General features: G+C 37.7%; 2 protein-coding genes across 2 annotated transcripts in view; both read right to left on the bottom strand.

The window, feature by feature from the left end:
* ths (thisbe) overlaps positions 1-1,013 on the bottom strand; it is a 65,698-nt gene extending 64,685 nt beyond the window's left edge. Inside the window, exon 1 of the mRNA XM_070284288.1 lies at positions 843-1,013. The gene's annotated coding sequence lies outside the window, so the exon portion shown is untranslated. The remainder of the gene's footprint in view (positions 1-842) is intronic.
* A 12,722-nt stretch (positions 1,014-13,735) lies between these two features.
* Positions 13,736-14,662, bottom strand: LOC108073084 (proteasome subunit alpha type-3-like). The gene has a single exon (XM_017164551.3). It carries the CDS (start codon positions 14,621-14,623, stop codon positions 13,841-13,843), a length of 783 nt encoding a protein of 260 aa, XP_017020040.1. The 5' UTR covers positions 14,624-14,662; the 3' UTR covers positions 13,736-13,840.
* Between the last annotated feature and the right edge of the window lie 2,358 nt (positions 14,663-17,020).

Here is a 17,020-nt window from a genome sequence, read left to right on the forward strand (position 1 = left end):
GCAGCCGTTGCGAGCTGCGCTTTTATAACAGTGAGACTTTCGCAGAGAGACTGTGAGAAGTCGAGAGACTTGCAGAGCGACAGGAGTGAAGGCGAGAGACTGCGCAGAGAGAATATAAGGAGCTCTAAGAGAAGGCCGAAGGGCCAACAACACGTGTGTGTCCTGCGAAAGAGTAAACAGGGTTTTTGAGAGGAGAATCACCTTTCAGATTGGAGACTGGAGAGTTTCTGGAATATTGGGCAAATGAACGGTGATCAAGGAAGCTGATGAACGGGAAATTAACATATTCATTGAAGACTTTTTGAGTGAAGGAAAGTTTAAAAAAAACTTGAAAAATAGGGTCATGTTTTACTACAAAAATTGTTTGGCAGCCTTAGGCCTTTTAAGTCCATATATTTAGTTTTAATTGTTTGTATTAACCCCTATTATTTCACAACATTCATAAGCTCACTATTGCTTTCGTTTCTATTCGGTCTTCACTGTGCCCATAACTTTTCCACCTATTTATGAATCACTTGACCATCCCCCATTAAGCTGAAAAGCGAAAACCCATACTTTAAGTCCCTGAAAGCTAAGCCAAAAAGGGGTTCGTTTTTCGTCTATTCCTTCAGACTTGCCGGCAGATCCTTTGCCTAAACGGCTTAAAAGGCTCAAATGAACGCGGCGGAAAACGTTTTTCTTCCACATTTCACCGCAAACAGGGTGGTGTTTTTCCACCAAAAAAATATAGTAAAAGGGGAAAAAGAAAAACATAAACTATGCACGAAGGGCGGTCAACAATAGTGTTTAAGCTCACACGCACTAAACTTGTGTTATTTATGGTTTGCATTTGCATAACTAACTTCACATTCATTGTTTAATGGCTTTTTAAATGGCATTTGCTTGGTTTTCGGGAAGGCGACGTTTTTATGGCTTATTTGTTATTGTTTAATTAAGTCAAAACTCGAGTTCGATTTGTTAGTGTTTCGGTTTTTTATTCCGATTCGCGACTCTGCGGTTTGTTATGTTTTGTTGTTGCGAACCCAACAAAATGCGATGCGAAACTGGCCGACAATTCCGATATACTTCTCAGTCGCTGTCGCTGTCGCTGCTGCTGCCTCCGCCTCTGCCGGCCGAAGCAGAGCATTGGCTTTTCTTATTGGAACAAATATGCTCGGGAGACTCTGGAGCTGGAGACCGGCCAGTTTTGAGCAGTTCCAATGAGAGGCCCACCACTTGAGGCTAATAACAAGAAGAAGCAGAGGAAGAAGAGTAGAAAGAGGAAGAAACTGGCAAAGAGGAAGAACTTAAAACAACAACAAGCGCAATGAGAGCGAGTTGATTGCAACAGGAGCTTCGGGCAGCGACGTTGACAGCGCTGTCCACTGCCAAAGAAGAAATATATAAGAGAAAAGCCTTACGCTCTTTCCTGTTTTATGCGGAAACACAAACAGCAAAAGAGCGAAAACTAACGGTCTTTGCCAAAAAATAGCATGCTATAATTTCACTTTCTCATGCTTACTCTTCGGTGTTTAAAGAAATGAGAGGAATTGCACATCATTTTGGGGGTGGCTTTTTCAGTTGACCAGTAAACAATTTTGGCGTTCATATATGTTAAATAAAGTACCAATTTTTAAAGTTAAAGAAGGTTATAGCTATCTATAGTATACAAGAATATATATAAACATTAATTTTCTTAGAGGTCCTTTTTGTATATAGGGAAATTGTAACTAATTACCTAATTGGCTAGGTTCGATTTTATATTTGGATGCTTATAAAAACTAATTTTTAAATAAAAATAATAATTGTAAAAATATGAATTTCATATCATTTTTCTTAAAAGAAACCTGTACTTTAATAAATAAATAAAAATCTTTAATGAATTAAAAAGAAAAGGTTTTAAGCTTTTTTCGAGACGTAAGCCATTCCTAAGCTGGTCACACAAGTAGCTCGCTCTCCTTGGGGGTGGCTTGCACCCCTTGTCCATCGTCTAATTAGGCCCCTCTCGCATGCGATAAACAGAACAACAGGTTTGAGTTGGACTATGCCAAGGATGTTGCATGAACCGAGCAACATGTTGCAGAGTGGCCACAGTGAGTCAAGCAGTTGGCATTGACTTTATTTTTCTTGTTTTTTTTTTTAATTTATTTTATTTTATTTTTTTTGCTGGTGGCAGGATCCTTCAGGCGGCAGTGGAGATCATCATTACCCACATGCCGCTGATTACTCACGCGATGTCCACGATGAGCACACGCGATCCCATCGGGGGTATTGGATTATGGATAATGCCAACAACAATGGCACCTTTTGCAATCGGGGCTCGGTAATCGGTTAGCCGATGTGTGTGTTGTACACATTGTGATATATTGACAGCATTAATGCTGCGATAGTCGCGCTTCATTAATCATAGATCCTTACGCTCTCGGGCTGCCTATTAATTTGAACGCCCGGAAAGAACAAAACAGCTTCTCGTTGGGCCATCTCTTAATGGTGTGAACAGTGGGAGGAGAGAACAAATTGCGCTAGTCTACACTGAGAGAAAGAAAGGCCTACAGAAATAAGTCTCAGACATACTTAAACATATATATATTTATATATATTGTTTATTTATAAGGCTGATTGGAAAATATATAATTTAAAACTTAAGTTTAAGAATTTAATATTTATTTTCCTACTATATTTTATAGCTTAAGATATTTGTTTTTGAAACATAGTACACAATTTTTCCCAGTGCCTCATGTAAATACAACAGATCCCTCAGCTAGGAGAGGACGCAATAACCACCCGCTCTAGACAAAAGACAAAAGGTGAACACACAGCAAAGGAGACCCCGAAGGACAACGGTTCAAAGCGAACGGCGAAAACAGCATCGTAAAAAAAAGTTACACGCCTGCGCAGCGGGTGGCGCTCAGTTGTAATAAAAACACACGCCAAAGAGAGAAAGAGTGGGCAAGGGCAAGGGAGTGATAGCACACACACTCACATATCGAAGCTTTCGATCAAATGGCCTTATCAGATGCCGGTATCCCCAACGTTCGTGTGTGTGTTGAAAAATTCATTTTAATAAGCGCCCGTAAAATCAAGCGCGCAATATCTGAGCAATAAATAAATGACAATTATGAATTGTTTCCCCACCAAGAGGGAACCCTTTTTCCCAGCCAGCAGCATCAGCCTTTGCGTTTTTTTTATCGAGAGAGAATCGGTGGAGCAGGCGCCCGCCGAGCGCTATGTGGAATTTAATTCCGGCGCTCACTGTGCGGGGCTGTCATCGTGCCAGGGCATTAATTCCTTGTTTATCGCACCTTGTTAAAAACCTATCTGCCGAAGGTGCACAGCGATGAGATGAGATGGCGACGGAGATGAGATGCCAAAGATGAAATTCCAAAGATACTTTTTGGCATAACAAGGAATAAAACAAGAGGGAAAACAGCTTTGAGAGCGAAATAGCAGGAATAATTACTCTGATAAATTAATAAACATAACATAACATAAGTTTTATAAGGGAAGTTTTCAATCATTTTCAAATAATTATATCTTATTTACTATAATTATCAAAAGTATCTAACGAATAAAAATGTATATAAAACTTATTAATCAACTTCCTCTATAAAGAAATATATTGCAAAACAAACTCACAAACTCTTTATTTACTTATACAAATAAAACAATTTCTATAATTATATTAGTAATATTTTTAAACTACAATTCAGCTTTGTTATGAATTTACTGCGGTAGCTAAAAATAGATAATATTTACGATCCAAACGAGCATGATATATCATATTTAAATTGTCGTTTGGGTTTGGTTTTATGGCCAAAGATACACCGCCACCGATAACAATGGCATTTCGTTTCCTCACCTTTCTTTTTCCTCTTCTTCTTCCTATTTCGTAACCATAAAATCCACAGACATATATCTGATCTCTAGTATACTTCTGAGGAATTTACTAAGGCAATACTGTGACATGGCGTATCTTATCTAGCAAATTGCTTATTAATTTAAGGAAAAACCAGATTTTTTGCCTCTTACTCACGCACTTTGGGGTTCAACTTTGTACCCAAATCCGGCACCAAAATAAATAGAAATACGATTATTAATAAAAAATATGCGCAGAGCAATGATACTTATCATGGACAGCATACAAAACGCCTTTTGCTTATTTATTTGCCCAACAAATTCCGCGGGCTACTCCACTCATTTTAACATTATATTTAGCTTTTTTTTGCAATTGCGCGTACCAAAAATGTCAACGTCAAAACAAAAATATAAAACCAAAAACTTGGATTAAGTTGGGAGCAAGATCACGAACTAGTACGGGTTAACCCAAAATACTCTATACGAAAGGGGGGACTTAAGCTAAATTGCGGAGTTGGAAAGGGTTAAGATGAACAAGTAGTTTTTGGTTATTTTATATATTATTTATATAAAAATAAGTATAACATTCTTAAGGCTTGGATATTAAAATTTGAATGTTAAAATTTGAATGTATATATTTTACTATCAATTTTTTTTAAATTTATCTCGGCTACCTTTGGTTTATTTTAGGGTATTTTGTATCTTGTTTTGGTCATAGTCTTGTTTTTGTCAAATTCCATGCGTATTTAATTTTTTGTTTTTTACTTTTTTTTCCCCAGCTCTATCTCTCTGTATTTTCATATTTTTCTGTACAAGTTTATAGCGTTGTCTGTTGATTTATGCAAATTATTAAACGATTTCTAATAACTCATTATGCCCGTAAACAACGCGCCGCATGACTTGACAGTCCTCAGATACCGCGGCAGAAAGAGACGCACTGAGAATTGCACAGAAAGAAAAGGGGAAGAGATTAAATTGAGCTATCAAGTATATGGGATTCTTGTTATTTTAAGATTTAAAAATATATATTTTTAATTTCAATGAACATTTAAACATAAAAACTTGCTTGTAATATTTTGTTATCTTTTCCCAGAAAAGAAGTATAAAATATAAAAAAATTGTACTTAAAATATAATTGTTTCAACAATAATATCATACTTTAACCTTTCCTTAATACAAACTCTATAAAATTTATAATTAATAATTATTAATCCAAATTTTTTCCTGTGCCTCCTTATAATAACCTCCTTATAACCGAAGCTAGAGCCAAAGTTCGTTATTATTTAATAAATTGATCATTTTAATTTAGTTTAAGTATTTTTAAGCATTGAGATAAAGCTTTTAAAAAAATAATTAAATTAAATAAATAATAAAGTTAGTTATTAACTAAACCCTCCAAAATATTAAATTTAATTCATTTCAAACCAATTTTCTTCCTGTGCTTCCCCTTAACCAAAGTCAGAGTTCCATTTCCATTACACCTTCAATTGGCCGTCAGGTGGACTGGGTTGGGGGTTGCCTGTAACTACTGTTGCGTCTTTTTAGTGGAAACTTTTTTGTTTTCTAACGTGGCCGTTGTTGTTTTTCCGCTGTTAGCTGTCAATTTTCGCATCTGTCTACCGGCTGAGTGGCAAAGTTTCATAGCGCTTAGCTAGATGTCAACTCGTTTATATTTTTTCTATTTTTTTGGCGTGCAAATATGTTTCTATCCGTTTTGCCTGGTAATTAGGTAAATATTTTCCAACCGGAGGTCTCTCCACCATTTGCATAGATTTCAGAGTGTCGAAGCCTATTGGGTTTTCTTGACCCAACATGGTTTCGTTGGCTTTTACTTTTATGTGTTAACTTTGAGCTCCGCTGGGGTCAATGGAGGTTGCCGCAGGATAGGAAAGTGACTGGGTTCAGCAAATCCATAAAAAATATAGTTGTAGGTAGGTTTTCAAAGTGCGTTGCAAAATCCCAAAGAGAGTCGTTAGAAAATTCCACATGGCAATGCGAAAAAATTCCGTAATTATTGTGGGAACTTGGACAGCAACTAAACAGAGATAGTTAGGCTTTCTCACATTTTAGTAATAGCATTTACATAGTGCGATTCGATAACTGAACAAATCTTACTCCATTCGTTGCTAGGGAGGTAATAAGTTAGGGTTTTTAGGTGTAAATGGAGATGAGGGTGGGGTATACATCTTTTAAAACAAAGCTTAAGGTGTGCAAATTTCAGAGATTAAATTTAGTTAAATTGAATTCAAAATTAGAGAGCTTAAGTGTTTTTTAAAGCGATGAAATCAATGGTTTTTGAAAACATTTTCATTCATAAATAAATTTCATGTATACCTGTATTCAAATCATTAATTAAATACTACTTTTAATATTTCCAATTATTTATTTTATATATTTTATAAGAGCTTCAATTAATGCCTTAAATTTCAGATATTAAAATCGAATTTCCACCATTTATATTTAATTGCTTCTGCATTTTATATTTTAAAAAGTGATAAACAACCACAAGCCAGAGATTTTATGATTTCAATAATTATTCTACATAATCTATTGCTTAATTTATTTATTAAAAATAGTTTATTCTATTAATATAGTTAATCTTACACTATTACCAATTTAAACCCAAGGCCTGACCTACTAAACAATGGGAGCAGCACAAAACCTGGCCAAAGACAAAAACCCGGTAACAACTCACCTCAGCTAACCCCCAGGTAACACCACACATAACAAAGTCATAACAACAAGTGTAACAACAACAACATCAGCCAACCAAGAATCACAAGTCAACTGATTTGACCAACATGAAGCCGCCGCCAGCTGCATTCTGGCCGAGATGCAGTTGCAGATGAAGAGATGCAAATGCAGACACATTGGTGGGGCGAAACTATTTGCATTTGCATTTTAGCACTTCAACAAGGTCCAAACCTGGCAGGTAACAGGTAACATTTGTGGGCTGCCAGGGGGGTTTTGGGTAGGTTTGCTGTTTGCACTGATTGCGCATGCAGAGTCACAGATTCGTCGGACCCCTCAGACTTTGTCTGCTTTTTGGGAAATGGGAAAACGCGGGAAAGTGGGACTGCAAAGCAACAATCGAAGCTGGGCGGCTTTCCATATAGCTTAATTCTTGGCCACGCCCACGACGAAACAATTGCGAATGCGTTACAGGGAGAGAATTAGAGGAGAAAATGGATTAAAAGATAGTTTTATTGGGATATCAAGCCAAAAGAACGGAATATTTAAAAACATAAAGAGTTTGGATACTGGGAAGTGTAGTAAATATTATTTAAATAAATGATTTTTCGGATTTCTAGCATTTTAAAAATTGTACTGCACAGTTTCTTACCTGTAAAGGTAGCTTTAGGACGTATCTAAAGGCAAAATATAAATTTTTAATAGAATGAAAAGTCGAAGGATTCACCAAAAAAACTTTTTTAACAAGATAAGAAATCCCAAAATATATTTGTTTAATCAAATAATAAGCTTACATATTAAGAAAACCATTTAAAAATATTTAAATCATATATTGCAAGTTTTTGGCTTTGTGAAATGGTTTTCCCTACGTGTAGATTTCACTCACCTGTTCCCAGCCTGTGTGGGTTGCTTTAGCGCGTATCTAATTACAAGCAAAGGTAAAAAAAAATGCCACAAAAAAAACTGCAACCAGGATAGTATAGAGATATAAGCAAAGTCAGGCGCTGATTTCAAAGATAAATTGCCGACGACAACGACGATGACTTGGGGGACTTGCACTTGGACTTGGACTGGCTGCCATCGGTGATGAATGCGTTTTGTAGTTTTTCCTTATTTTTTTTTTCTTATATTTATGCGCTGCTGCGACGACGCCGACGCTAGTGAAAATAAACAACAGTTTATTGGCATTGCCAGCGACTCTTGGACTCGCCTCCTTAGCCTCAGTTCTAGACCCCTTTTTTTAGCCCGGCTGCGCGCTCCACTGGAGTCGGGGCATTTTCATTGTTTAACCAACATTTTGCCAGGGAAAAAGGTGTCGGCTTTGATTTTTTTGTTAGCGGAATTTTTATGAGGAAGCGATTTTTATAGCCCCAACTCCTTGACTCTCCGCTGGAAGAGTCAGGAGATGAATGATGGCGCTCTGAACCTTAGGAAATGGGCGACATTTGATTTATGTTACAGTTTGACCAACGCATATTCTTGGAGTTTTTTAGTCTCTTGAAATTTTTAGTACATTTCTTAGAGCTGAATTTGTTTGGTTTATATTTTTGAGGAGAAGATGAAGTATGTTTATAGGTTCCTAGAGAGTCGTGAAAGTGAACAAAGAAGAGCGTTAAGCTTTGAGAATTTTTAGAATAAAATTTAAATAAATTGGGTCTGAAAAATACTCAAATAAAATGTAAACACAATTTTTAACTTAAAACTTTAAAACAAATTCAATTCAAATAAAGGTTAAACTAAAATCTTGACAAAATAGAGATTTAAACAAGAAAATTGTTGTAGCATTTAAACGCTTCATTTTCTGTTGTAAATATTCAAAAAATAAATATTAAAAGAATATTTATCCTTTGTTGTTATCCTTGAATCAAGTGAATCTACGGCTTAAGCCCCACTTAAGCTTCTTCTACCCCAACCAACGACAGCCTGAAGCTAAGGACAACAGACTTGAAGTATCGAAGAATCGAGGGCGACTTCCTCACATAATTCATCAAGGGACAAGAACAGCAGCAGCTTGGGGGAATGTGCATATTGAAACAAAAAATTAAAAACTACACTTGACCTCAGCAGTCGATAAGTCCGTCTGTCCGCTTGTCCGTCACTTCCACACACAGCGACGACGGAGGCTGGAGCAATGCTCAAGTGGCTTTTTACATGGGACTGCAATGGGAACTGAGAATTGAACTGGACTGGGATCGAAGTCGGTTGGAATGGGTTTCGTTAAGTAAACATGCCACGCTACGACGCGTTCCTAAAAACCTGGTCGGATCGTATGTGTATATATATGTATGTGTGTGTGGACCCATTTCCATTCCTTGGCCTCAGAGCTCATTACGATCTTCATCATCATCTCGGCCTCATCGTTGCTGGTCATCAGCATCGACAGATTGTGTCGGCTTCGCTTTGCATCTTTTGTTCATTTTAGTTTAAATATTGCCTGCCTCCACTCCCCTGCTCTCTTCTACCTTCCTCTCCCCTCCAGTTCCCTAAATGTCCAGCTCGTAGTTCTGTTTGTCCGCCGAAGAAGCAGAGTCGCCGGCTGCCAATAGTGCATAGCATTTCATGCACTTTTCATCTTTTTCAATCAATGTGCCTGGTGTGCACTCCACTCCACAGCCTCCACTTTGGCAGGGAGCATAGGAGGAACCTGGAGAGCTTGGGTCTGGGTCCAGGAGTCGGAATTGGTCGCCAGCCGGACAGCGAAGTCAGCCACCGAAGGAGCTGCTGGTTTCCTTCATGCGATAAACAGAGTATTTCGCTTTTCGAGGGCGCTAGTTGTGGGTTACACTGGATACACTTGGTGAAAATTATTTATATATTTACAAAAAATTGTTCGGAAAATCATTCTTCGTATATTACGCTAGTATTTAAACACTTAATATATTTTTATACCCTTGCAGGGTTTTATAATTTCAGTCAGAAGTTTGCAACGCAGTGAAGGAATCATTTCCGACCCCATAAACTATATATATTCTTGATCAGCATTAACATGCGAATCTTTCTAGACATGTCCGGAAGAAATCGATTTTTTGGCCATTTTTGCGAAATTTCATAAGGGGTTACATCATTAAAATGAGCAAAAATGGCCAAAAATCTTGATTTCTTAAAATTTTAAATTTGGTATGCGGTTTTTTTAAATTAATAAAAACTAACACAAAACTGCTTTCCGAATCGAAATTAATGCATTTTTGGCTTAGTTATGATGTAATTTAATTGTTACCTGCAAGGGTATACAAACTTTGGCTGGCCAAAGTTAGCTTTCTTTCCTGTTAAAATTAAAAAATAAATAATAGATATGATTTATCATCTAAGAAAATATGTAGGTAAAATAATATTAGTTCAGAGAAATATTATTATATTATATATTATTCCTTATTAATGAATTTCTCTCAGTGCTTTTATGATTTCTTATTTAAGCGTTGTGTGTGTTTTCTTGGTCTTTTTTCGTGTTTTACCTTTTCCTACCGTTTATTTTAGTTGCTTAATATATTTTTGTTAAATGTTTCTCGAGTGCCTTTAAATTAATCTCAAAGTTAATTGCTTTTCATATTTTTTTACCCATCTTTAGGGGCTATAAATAACTGTGCACTATTTTTAGAAGCAGTTGTTAGTTAAAACTGTCATTGTTGAAGCGAAAATATTTATTTACGGGTATATGGAGTATTTTAACTGTATGATCACATCATCTACGACTGGCTTTAACCTCCTTACCAAACCAAAAATAACTGCTGTCCTCTTAGGCCAATTTATGCACAAGTGTTTTGTGGTTCAGCGGAAATGCTAAGCAAAATTTACTGTCCAACCAAAAAAATAAGAAAAAAGGAGAAATCCCCCAGCGCTATGGTTAAAAGTGAGGCAAGACCCAGTCCCCAGACCCCAAGTATCTCCTATCCCCAAGATCGCCACAGTCCAGAGCGATCCGTCGATCGCGGCGCGCGCACGATAACAAGATTAGAAAATAAGATTTATCTCATAGATTGATAGATTCGATTACACGCAGCGTAGCGGCGACTGCGACGGCGTCTTGGACTCCGACTCCGACTGGGACTTGGTCTTGGTCTTGGACTTAAGGCAGCAGCTTCACCGGCGACTGGGCGGGCGTGTAATTACAACAAAAGCAACAGCCGAACGAACAGCTAACAGCGAGCAGAGCGAGCAAGAACAAAACGAGCTAAGCCACACGGACCACGGACGTTGCACAGTGGGTTGAGGTGGGCGAAAACTTTAATAAAAATTGGTTACAATGTAAGCAAGATTTTTTAAGAACATGAAAAGTAGGTATCGTTTTTTTTTTATAACAAATTTGAGAAATACTAAAGTAAAGCCATATTAATTTAATCATATTCAGACATAATTTTAAATAAAAATATTCATAATAAAATTTAATAATAAATATACCATATTTTAAGTATAAATATTAAAAATAAAATTCATCAACTTCCTAATTATTTATTTAACAATATTTATATATATTTTAAGTACAAATATTAACATTTGTACTTACAAATATTACATTTTTTAAGAACCCTTGCACCACTGTGCCATCTCAGACTCCGGGCAAACTCTTTTTCTCCCTGGCGTTTTAATGGACTTTTAACTGGTTTTTGGAGCCTGCCATGCCTGAGTCAGAAGCCTGGCCACAGCCTGAGCCCCGGCCAGACCCAAGAGCCAGCTCCAGCTTCGATACAGCTGCACCTGCAACAACTGCGGGGCTGGTTCCAAGATCTGGGATCTGGGATCTCGCCTCTCTAGCCGGGCGTTGCATATTTACTAATTTAATAATTCAAAAGCATTTAAATTCCTAATCATATCCAGCAAAGCGGCCGCCGCCTGCGTCTGGATTAGCCGACCTGGGTACAGCCTCATCCTCGTCCTCATCCTCAAACCGAAACTCATCCTCCAGCAATGCGAAATGAATCGCCCGGCGCAATTTGTGAAAATTTCTCACCATTTTCATGGGCACCAGGCACTCTCAAAGGGGGGAAAAGTTGAGGTGTGTGCGGTGTGTGGGGTGTGTTAGATTTCCACTTTACTGTCTATGCAATTTGTTGGCTAACTAGATGGCTATCTTGGCCCGGTGCTGCTTGTTCTTGGCCCGATCGGATCCAACTTCTGCTCTTCTCTTTACCTCGAGAAGAATCTCTGGTTCTTTTGGGCCATTACTACCTGTATTTTATGCATCGCATGGCGTTAGTGTTTTGCGTCTTATTAGACTCTAATTGCACTGATAGTTGGCTGCACTTCGGGTTCGGTTTTTTACTTTTTGTGGCAATGAATGGGAATTTTTTCGGTTATGAGGCCCTGATCATGGATCAAAAGGGTTTTAGCCGGGAACCGACTTAAGCTGGCAACCCACAATTATGGTTGAAACAAGCCGCTAGTTGGCCTAGTTGAGAGAAACCAATTAAGAGTAAATAGTTTTTAGGGGAATACACTTCTTTTAAAGAGCAAAAAGTAAGTGAAGCTAAAGAATAACTGAAGTTTATAACTCAGAATATAGTTACATTAAATATTACTATATATATCTTTATTAAGAATATATCTTATAGAACGATTCATTTATTTAGCCACTTAAACAACAAAAATATAATTTGAATCCTTGTTTTTATGTCCAGCCATAATCCTTGATTACTCTTACCCCACTAACCCACTAAAAATGTTCTGTGTTATGAACAATCCACTTAAAACCACTCCAATTGGCTTTGGTCCAACCAGCGCCAGTTGGTCTGCCTCTCTTCCTGCCAGGACTCGGAATTAAAGCCACTATATTTTTTTTTTTTTTTTGGTAGGTGGATGCACGTAGCCTCCTCTTTTTTATACCCTTGCAGGGTATTATAATTTTAGTCATAAGTGTGTTACATAGTGAAGGAGTCATTTCCGACCCTATAAATCATATATATTCTTGATCAGCACAAAGAGCAGAGTCAATCTAGCCATGTTTAGGAGTAAACAAATTAAAAAATTTTTTTTTTAATTTGTGAGGTCCTAAAATTGTTGTTATTGTCAAATAAAAATTGGAAAAAATTTGAATTTTTTTAAATTTGAAATTTAGTATGTAGTTTTGTTACTCTAGAAAAAACTAGCACAGAAAAGCTTTCCGAATTGAATTTGATGCTTTTTTGGCTTAGATATGATTTTTTTTATAAAAAAAATTACCATTTAAAATATAAAAATATTCATTTAAAGAGTGTGAATATTTTAGATCTTCTTGAGGAGTTTTATGATTTTAGTCAGCGAAGGAGTCGTTTCCGACCCTATAAATCATATATATTCTTGATCAGCACAAAGAGCAGAGCCAATCTAGCCATGTTTAGGAGAAAACAAATTTAAAAATTTTTTTTTTTATTTTTTGAGGTCCTAAAATTGTTGAAGTTGTCAAATAAAAATTGGAAAAAATTTCAATTTTTTTACATTTAAAATTTAGTATGCAGTTTTGTTACCCTTGAAAAAACTAGCACAGAAAAGCTTTCCGAATTGAATTTGATGCTTTTTTGGCTTAGTTATGATCGTTTTTTGATTGCATGACAGATCCTATGGCAAACAGCAAGGGTATACAAATTTCGGCTTCCCGAAGTTAGTTTCCTTTCTTGTTTTATTATGGCGTCAGCGTTTCTACAGGCAAATGTCTTACGCAATGCATCATTGACGCCGTAAGGCTCTCAGAACAACAACGTCACAGTTATGGATATATAATAGATATATAGTCATAGTCTCAGCCAAGGCTGGCGTCACTCTGCCTGTTTTATGCATTATGTAGTCACAAAATGTTTGAGGTCAACTTGAGGCGCCATCAAATATTCAATAATGCTCGCATCGTTTTATTAGTTTTAGCCAAGGAGTCAACCCCCTCGATGCCTTACCATTTTCCACATTTTCCACATATTTCTATTTTTAGCTTGGGGCCAAAACGCGAGCGCCCAGCCATAATTGGGCCTATATAATTCTGCGTGGGAGAGCTGAACTTGAAAGGGAATTTAGTTTAAGAACTGAAGGTTAAAGAGGCCAGAACAAGTTGGTAGTAATGTGAGTTAGTAAATACTCTTATGGAAATTGTTTGGAGTTTATATTTGTAAAAAATTGGTGTATAGATATTATAAATTATAAGGAAGCTAGAGAAAGTAGGGCTTATCTGAGTACTACCTTAGAAATTAAATAAAGGTGCTAAAAACTTATTTATTTCTTGCTTATTTCGCCAACAGAGAGACTCCTCAACTGGCTACTCTAATACTTTATTATTTATTAATTATTATTTTCAGAGAATTAATAAAAAAATTTCAAAAACGGAAAGTAGAGTATATCTTTCGACTTTGAAATAATCTTAAAAAAATGCCTCATCGCTGGAGGACGTCTCATTGGCGGCAGCTTCTGCCCCGGCAGCGCGTGCTATTTCGGTCAGCACGGGGGGATTGATAAGGTGCAGGCCCCTGGTGTCCTTGCCCACAATGCCCATCTCGAAGAGAAAGTCCCTGTTCTGCCAGTCATAGTGGCCCTTGTAAATGATTTCGGCAGCAGCCTTCACCAGCTCCTCCGTTCCCATGCCCGAGAGATTCTCCAGCTTATCGAACTCCTGGTCGGCCTGCGGCTTAGCCCTGCCGCAGGCGCAGGCGTAGTAGCCAAGGAACGAGCCGCACGGCTCGATCTTGTACAGCTCCGGACCTTCACTTGCCTCCCATGAGGCCAGGATGACGGAGAGACCAAAGGGACGGTTGAGGCCGTTCAGGGTGGCGGCGTGCATGTAGCTGGCGATGCGCTCGCAAAGATCCCTAAGCGGAATGACGCGGTTGTAGTTCATCCGGAAGTTGGCGGCTTCCTGGCGGGCAATATCCGCCACGGCATGGCCATCGGACGTCAGGCCTGCCATGGCCATGCCAATGTTCCTCTCTAGGCTAACGATGCGTCCGTCGGCGTCCGGCTCGTACAGCGAGCTCATGATGATCTTGTCCACGGCCAGCACCACGGAGTCCTTGCCCCGCATACCGATTATGGTGAAGCTATTGGCCACAGCCAAGGTGGCGTATTCGACCTGCAGGACCCTGCCCTCCGGCGAGTAGCTCGTGATCGGTGTATCGTATCCGGGCCCCGTTATGACGCTTTTGTTCATGATGATAATTTATATTCAAAAGAGGGAAATTAGTGGATAGAATTTACCAGGCCTCCTTTATTTGGCTTGGAAAGCTGGGAATTATACGATTTCCCAATTAATCGAAAGTTGGTTTTCAATGGGTTCCGTACTCAGTTCTATGAGTTCTTCATTTCATCAAGAACTTTTTTTAATTCCAAATATTTTCTTACCCGAAACTAAACAATAGTAAACCATTATATCCTTTTTATTATATTTTCATTTGAACTCAGCTATACCTTAATTTAGGGTATAAAGATGACACAACTTTGTCGCCAGCTGACAGATTTATTTCGATGCCAACCCCCTCGTTTCTCGTCTGACTGCTAAAAATACAACTTTTGTCCAGGGATAAACTTATTTCTGTTCTGCCACATTCATTCACAGAATTTCGGCAACTTTTTCTTTTTTTTTTTTTTGCTTTTGCGTAGGCGACGCGGTGTCTGGCAGACGAGGCAGGAATTGAGGTCGCCTTTGGTGGGTGGACAAAGGACTTCCAGACTCCCTACTCCCTTACAGATGCTATGGGAGTGAGCTGGTAGATAAATATCACTGAAAACATTGGCTCCTGGCCCTGTGTGTCACGTTTCAATAAACTTTGATTGCCGGCAATTATCTGGTTGCTGGCATCATCCTGGCATTTCTTCGCTTATCCCTTTTGGCATTGTATTATTTATGAGGCCTTCATGATTTGGGTCCCTGGCTGGATTTGCTTTCAATTACTGGTGGTGTACCCGCAGCCAATTTGCTGCCCAAAAAGTTTGCACATCAGGCGAAATATGTGGGGAATTTTTTTTTGGGAGCCTAATTGAATTATTTTAAAGGGGACAAAAGGATATCAACTTCAACTAGAGAGGGTAAGTAGAACTTTAAGGAATTCTCTGAAATATATATCGTATCTAGAATGGCATATCTGCTTTTGGAGAACTTATATCATCATCACCAGTGTGTTTGCAGAGCGTTTTCAGTTGTCGCAGTTCCAAGTACTATATAGTTATGGCACAACTTTGTTAAACCCTTGGAATTACTTAATAGATTAGTGTGGGGACTTACGTTTCATTAACTGATATTTACCGTTTTGTTTTCGAGGAGCACAAGCAAAACAATGCGATTAATTGTTAACTCATATCAGTTCAACTTATTAGGCAATGATAATTAATCGATTGTTGATGTTACAACATTGTGATCAGTAATTTAATGGTAGCTATATCGATCAATGAACTGGAATAAATAAATATAAGACATTATATTGAGGAGAAAACTAGATAAACTTGGATATTTTATTTATAAATTATTATAAATATTTTTTATTAACATATTTATTAAATTTCCTGAACTTAATTAAGTTTTAGAACTTAATCAATTACAATATCAACCTTAAACAATTTTATGAAATATCTGAAACCCTTCTTAGCCCTCTTAAATTTCCCGAAAAAGTTCATTGACCTTTTGAAATAACTTTTCCAAAATAAAAATACAGCCACATAGCTAGGTGCTCTTTACACCTTATTTTAAGCTCTGCTTCGGCAAACACCCACAGTTTTCCCCACAATTTTCTCAGCAGTTTTACCCACATTTTCCTCCTCCCACTTTGGAAAAGAGGAAATGCGACGCGGCAGACATGTCTGCTATTTTGTATGCAAAAAGAAGGACAAAATAGTCATAACGGAAGCCAGAACTTGATTAAAATTTCATGGCGACGCATTTGCCTGAGGAAAAACTCAGGGAAAACCCAAAGCCAAAAGACGTTGCAAAAATGTCTGTAAATAGGAACGGGGAAAAACATTTTAGCTGGCAACATTTGTGGCGAAAAACACTAAGAGTTGCATGTGCTGCACAAAAAGTTGCTGAAAACTTCATTGAATTATGGCACCCCAGAGAGAAAACCCCCAGCACAGACTCTTTGAAAAGAAAGGGAAATTGCAGCCCGCAGAACATTTCCCTAAGCTCCTTAAAGTGAAAATGTTAATGCGAGCGTAAAGAAAAATCATTGTGTGTGAAAATTTAACAAGGGTGTGTGAATAAATTTTCATTTCCAATTCAAGTGGGTGGAATTTTCTGTTTTAACAAAGGAAAGAAAACCTGGTCTTGACAGTTATGTGTGTGTTGTGATTTGATAAACTCCACAGATTTCCTTGAAGTTGTACGCTTATCATTGACTTGCTTTGGGCTGGAAAGGGGATTTTAGATTGCTGTTTAAGTTAGTCTTCAAACAATTTGTAAAAGTTGTGAGATAAATCATTTATCAGTCACCTTTTTACCCCACATAAAAGCAAAGTTTTCCAAAAGGAAAACTCCAGAAAACTCGCATTGTTATCTCTGAGATAGTGAAAGTAGCTTAAGGATAACTTTTAGTTGGTGAAGTGAAAAGTTTTCCTG

Source organism: Drosophila kikkawai, chromosome 2R (genome assembly GCF_030179895.1).
Source record: "Drosophila kikkawai strain 14028-0561.14 chromosome 2R, DkikHiC1v2, whole genome shotgun sequence".
In the NCBI taxonomy this organism is placed as follows: domain Eukaryota; kingdom Metazoa; phylum Arthropoda; class Insecta; order Diptera; family Drosophilidae; genus Drosophila; species Drosophila kikkawai.

What these genes read in the sequence shown, in the direction of transcription:
- LOC108073084 (XM_017164551.3), bottom strand. Translation starts at nt 14,623, where the DNA reads ATGAACAAAAGCGTCATAACGGGGCCCGGATACGATACACCGATCACG.